Source organism: Austrofundulus limnaeus, unplaced genomic scaffold (genome assembly GCF_001266775.1).
Source record: "Austrofundulus limnaeus strain Quisiro unplaced genomic scaffold, Austrofundulus_limnaeus-1.0 Scaffold36, whole genome shotgun sequence".
Taxonomy (NCBI): Eukaryota; Metazoa; Chordata; class Actinopteri; order Cyprinodontiformes; family Rivulidae; genus Austrofundulus; species Austrofundulus limnaeus.
Window position 1 is genome coordinate 1,470,045 of NW_013952438.1, and position 5,009 is coordinate 1,475,053.

The 5,009-nt window shown below is 39.7% G+C and overlaps 1 protein-coding gene across 1 annotated transcript in view; it reads left to right on the plus strand.

Annotated features, from left to right (window-relative positions):
- notch1a (notch receptor 1a) overlaps positions 1 to 3,893 on the plus strand; it is a gene marked incomplete in the record, with an annotated part of 35,087 nt that extends 31,194 nt beyond the window's left edge. The window contains 3 exon segments of the mRNA XM_014006538.1: positions 573 to 720; positions 817 to 914; positions 1,458 to 3,893. Coding sequence (XP_013861992.1) covers positions 573 to 720; positions 817 to 914; positions 1,458 to 2,699 — 1,488 coding nt within the window.
- Between the last annotated feature and the right edge of the window lie 1,116 nt (positions 3,894 to 5,009).

Here is a 5,009-nt window from a genome sequence, read left to right on the forward strand (position 1 = left end):
ATTCACTTAAAGAAAATAAAAACACTTTAAAATGATTTTCTTCTTATAAGTGTAAAAAATATAAAATCAAAGACAAAGAAAATAAACAATAGAAAATATTTTTTTCACCAGGGTTACCTCTACATTTTATTTTATTTTATTTTATTTAGAAATGTATTCATTTTATTTGTAACATATACACAACAAAGAACAAAAAAAACAGGCTATCAAAATAAAATGAAATAAAATGAAGCAGGCAGCAGAAGAAGAATAAATCTTATCTGCCCCCTTTTTTATTCCCAAAATATGTTCAAAATAAATTACAACAAAAATCAAAACAACTGAAAACACACACAAAAATCAAAAAACAAAGCTAAACTTAAAACACCAACTCAAACAACAATTTGCATGAATTCACTTGTGCTTCTCCATATTTCTTCAGAATACTAGATTTTATCATTCTCTTTAATATATACAAAGATCAGGCATTTTTATCCACCCATCTTCCAGACCGTTCCACAATCTTATTCCCTGGATTAAAGTGGATCGCTCCTTCAGGCTCGTATGAATTTTAATCATTTGTCTCCTCACAGATTTTAATCCGAAACCGTGCCACCGATCTCGATGCCCGCATGCATGACGGGACGACCCCGCTGATCCTAGCTGCCCGATTGGCGGTTGATGGCATGGTGGAAGAACTTCTCAACTGCCACGCGGATGCTAATGCCACTGATGATACTGGTAGCTAACATTTCTGGCATTCCCACACATCCTTCTGTATGCCTCATGGTGTTGGGAATAATTAAGATGAACTATTTTAAACTGTGATTCCTGCAGGTAAATCTGCTCTTCACTGGGCTGCGGCTGTGAACAACGTGGAAGCTGCCATGGTGCTGTTGAAAAGTGGAGCCAACAAAGACATGCAGGACAACAAGGTATGAGAAAACTATGTGAGGTTTAAATTGTATCTGGCACGATGATAATGCAATTGCCTATGAACGTGTTGGACTTTATTTATCTATTGCAAAATATCTGATGAACCAGTAGATAAAGTTTAATTCATTGAATGTACACTGGCAACTGATCAATTTTTGGAGTTGACCCAATTCAAGATGGCCACCACAAGTAAGCGACCTTAGCCAACACAAACTTTTACAGAAACTGAGCTACAGTTTGGTATAGTCTTAGCAGAGTCATTTCTAGCACATATTATTAAAGTTTAATGAAACTCTTGGAAAATAACTACTGGAAGTACACCTACAGCTGAATAACTTTTGGAGTCAACCCAATTCAAAATGGCCGCCACAGCTAATCAGCTTTGTCAAACACAAAAAAGGACATGGTGTAGCAGTAGCTGATGGTCATCATCCAATATCTAAGGGTTAAAACATCAGAAATATCTGTATAAAATTTGACATCAGTGTTGTTATGCTACTTCCTTTACTTCATTTTACTAATTGCTTCCTTTTTTTAATCAGGAGGAGACGCCGCTGTTCCTTGCAGCTCGTGAAGGCAGTTACGAGACGGCAAGGGTGCTTCTGGAGCACTTTGCCAATCGCGAAATCACCGACCACCTTGACCAGCTGCCGCGGGACATTGCTCAGGAGCGCATGCACCATGACATCGTCAGGCTTCTGGACGAGTACAACGTGGTCAGGAGTCCTGGGCTTCACAGCGCCCCCTTAAGCACCTCCACCCTCTCTCCTCCTCTCTGCTCCCCCGGTGACTATCTCAGCAACCTCAAGCCTACCCCTTCTGTCAAGAAGCCTCGAAAACAAGGCTCAGTTGGGAAAGGGGGAAAGGACGGGGGCAAGGATAATAGAGTGAAGAAGAAAAAGTCGCTGGATGGGAAGAACAATTTGCTCGACACGTCGGCCGTTCTCTCCCCCGTCGATTCGCTCGAGTCACCTCACGGCTACCTGTCAGACGTAGCTTCTCCTCCAATGGCGTCACCTTTCCAGCAGTCACCTCCTATGTCTTTAAATCACCTACAAGGCAGTGGGGATTCTCATTCTGGGCAAATTAGCATGGGTAAAGATATGGGTTGCATGTCTTTTGACCCTCCACGCCTTTCCCACTTGCCCGTGTCCAGCCCCACCTCTCAGGGCACGGCATCCATAGGCGGCAGCAGAGGAGGTCAGTGGATGGTTCCCGGCCTGAGCCACCAAGGAGGTTTTACCCAAGGACCATCCATAACACACGGCATGCTGGGCGCCTTGCACAGTGTCAGCACTGCCACCTTGTCGCAGATCATGGGCTACCAGAACCTGCAGACCAGCCACCCCGGCTCGTCTGCACACATGATGCAGCAGGCTCACCCCCGGCAGCTCCAGCACCAGAACTCCAGCTCCGCCACGGCCGGTCAAGCCCTCACCCAGGGCTTCCCGAGCATCGAGCTGAGCGGCTCCGACATGCAGCAGAGCGGTGGCTCGGGTCGCTCGATGGCCATCCACACCATCATGCCGCAGGAGACGCAGATGCTCGGCACCCAGTTTCTCACGCCCCCCTCCCAACATAGCTACTCAGGCCCTATGGACAACACGCCTAATCACCAGCTGCAAGTTCCCGACCACCCGTTTCTAACACCCTCCCCTGGTTCACCCGACCAGTGGTCCAGCTCGTCCCCACATTCCAACCTGTCGGACTGGTCAGAGGGCATCTCCAGCCCGCCCACAAGTATCCACTCGCAGATGAATCTAATCCCAGACAAGTTTAAATAAAGGCTTAGTTGGACTCGGAAATCATCAGAAACCCATTTCTGTCAGAAAGAAAGTAGCAAACTTGCTTCCAAACAGAAGATTCTCATTTTTATCATGAGTTTTTGTACTAATAAGAGCAGTTTTAGTAATTTGTATTTATTTATGTACTTTTTTTGACTTGAAAAAAGATTTTATATTTATGCTTTTTGTTTATTTTATTAGTTTTTATGTATGGCGATTTAGAAACTATTGAAAAAGGAGTGAACGACACAAAGAAAGCCTCCTTGACGTGTACACTGGTTATTTATTTGTCTTGCGTTGACGTATTCACTGAATTTGTTTTATTGTCTCGGCACAACAGTTCGAAAGAAAAAAGGGTTTTGTGTTGCTTTATCTTTGTACAGACATCTTTTGTTTTTTTATTTTTTAGAGACTATTTTAAAATTTCAGTATTAATTAAATCTATTTTAATCTCTTTTTGATTTTTTTAAGTGACCTTTTTTGTTACGGAACTACATTTCACTAAGTCTTATCACTGAGTCTGTGTTAGACATTGATTTAATATATTAATATAAAGTGTCACTTTTCCTAATGTTGCTTGTTACATTGTCCTCTGAACAGAACCACAGAACAAAGAAACAGTGTGACTGAAAAGGAACTTTGGAGATTTTGGACCTTCAGGCAAAGAACAACTAATTATTGATCAGGGCTGGTGCTGAGCGAATGATTTGTGATCATTTATGATGCAAGGGCTGTCCCTCTGTTTCATTTTGCTTCGCAAATCTATGATTATGGTTACCATGTTTAACCGGTTAAGTGTTAAATTGCAGACCTGTTGTAGACTGTTGGAAATGTTACATTTGCCACAGTTTAACTCTTTAAAGTGCCAGTGTGAATTCTGTTTTTCTTACGAAAAGCGATGTATGTTTTGAGATTTCTTGAAAAAAAAAAGATGAGGAGAAACATGCTGTATGTACAGGATAAAATGGGGACCTTTGTGTGTTCAGCGACATCTCCTGCACTTTTATAAGGAGTGTAGTTCATGGTGTCTAAATGTCATGTTTTATAAACTAATCCAGAGGTAAAGATGTTTTTAAGAAATAAAAAAGTAATACAGATTTTTCATGCACAGTTGTAGTTTGCAAAGAAATATTTCCTGTTTAAAAATGTTTTGTAAAATTGTCATGATTAAATAAAAACTTGCAGTTAAGCATAGTATTAGTTTTCATTTATTTCTATTTTAAATATTCATTGTGTTCGTATTGAAACAGGAAGTGTTAATGCTTTAATCTTTATAACTTGTTCTGAAACCTGCTGCAATTTGTTCCAACCAAAGCTTTCAAATCAAATGACTGGATTAATAGAGGATGCAATCACTGTTTATGACAGAATATCTGTTAAAATATCTAAAAGCAGTAAATTAGGATACACATTTAAATGCTAATCTCCCTTTAAATTTTATTTTGCCTCATATCTAATGCTGTTTTGTCATCAACTGATAAAGTTGTGTGAAAGCCAGTTAAATCACAAATCTTCCTGCTTTTCTGTAAATACATTATGCAGAAAAGGCTGTATTTTGAAAATAATACTTTAAATACAGTGAATTCATTTATTACGTCACAGTGATTTTGTTAGAGGCTATCAGTTCCTCTGTTGCCTTTCAGTTAGAACTTTAAATCACAAAGATCACCTTTGATAATCGAAACTAACATGAGACTAAACTGAGCCTTTCAAATGTTTATCAAGTTAACAACTAGAGTTTTATTTTAAACTTTGAGCTAGGCCCTGCTGCCAAAAAAATGCATTGACTATTATATCTCAGTAAGTTTTAAAGGTGACACTGAACTGCAGAGAAGTTTGAGCAAGTTGCAATCTGCAAGTTTGTGCATCTTACACAATATTTGAGCTATATTGTGAAATCTGGACAATATTTTCTTGTTCTAAATGAATGAAATTTTCACGTTATTGATGTTATTATCTTTTGACTGCATATTTGGGTCTTGAAGGCTACTTTTGGTTGTGGGTGCTGCACATGCAGATATGATGTATTACCAACTTTGATGGGAAAGGCAGTGGTGCCAAACGCACAGAAGGGAAAAAAAGATTTATAGGTGCTCTTTCTGCTACTTGATTAGGTTGTAAAAACACATTTAGACACTAATAGAAAAAAAACCTGGTACTTGTGAGAAAAATAGTCTCAGGATGTGATGGTGTGACAGATATCTGAAACGAAAAATGTTAATGTTAGAAGTAACTTGCCCTACATTTTCCATATCTCCCTCTCATTTCACACACACACACACACACACACACACACACACACACACACAC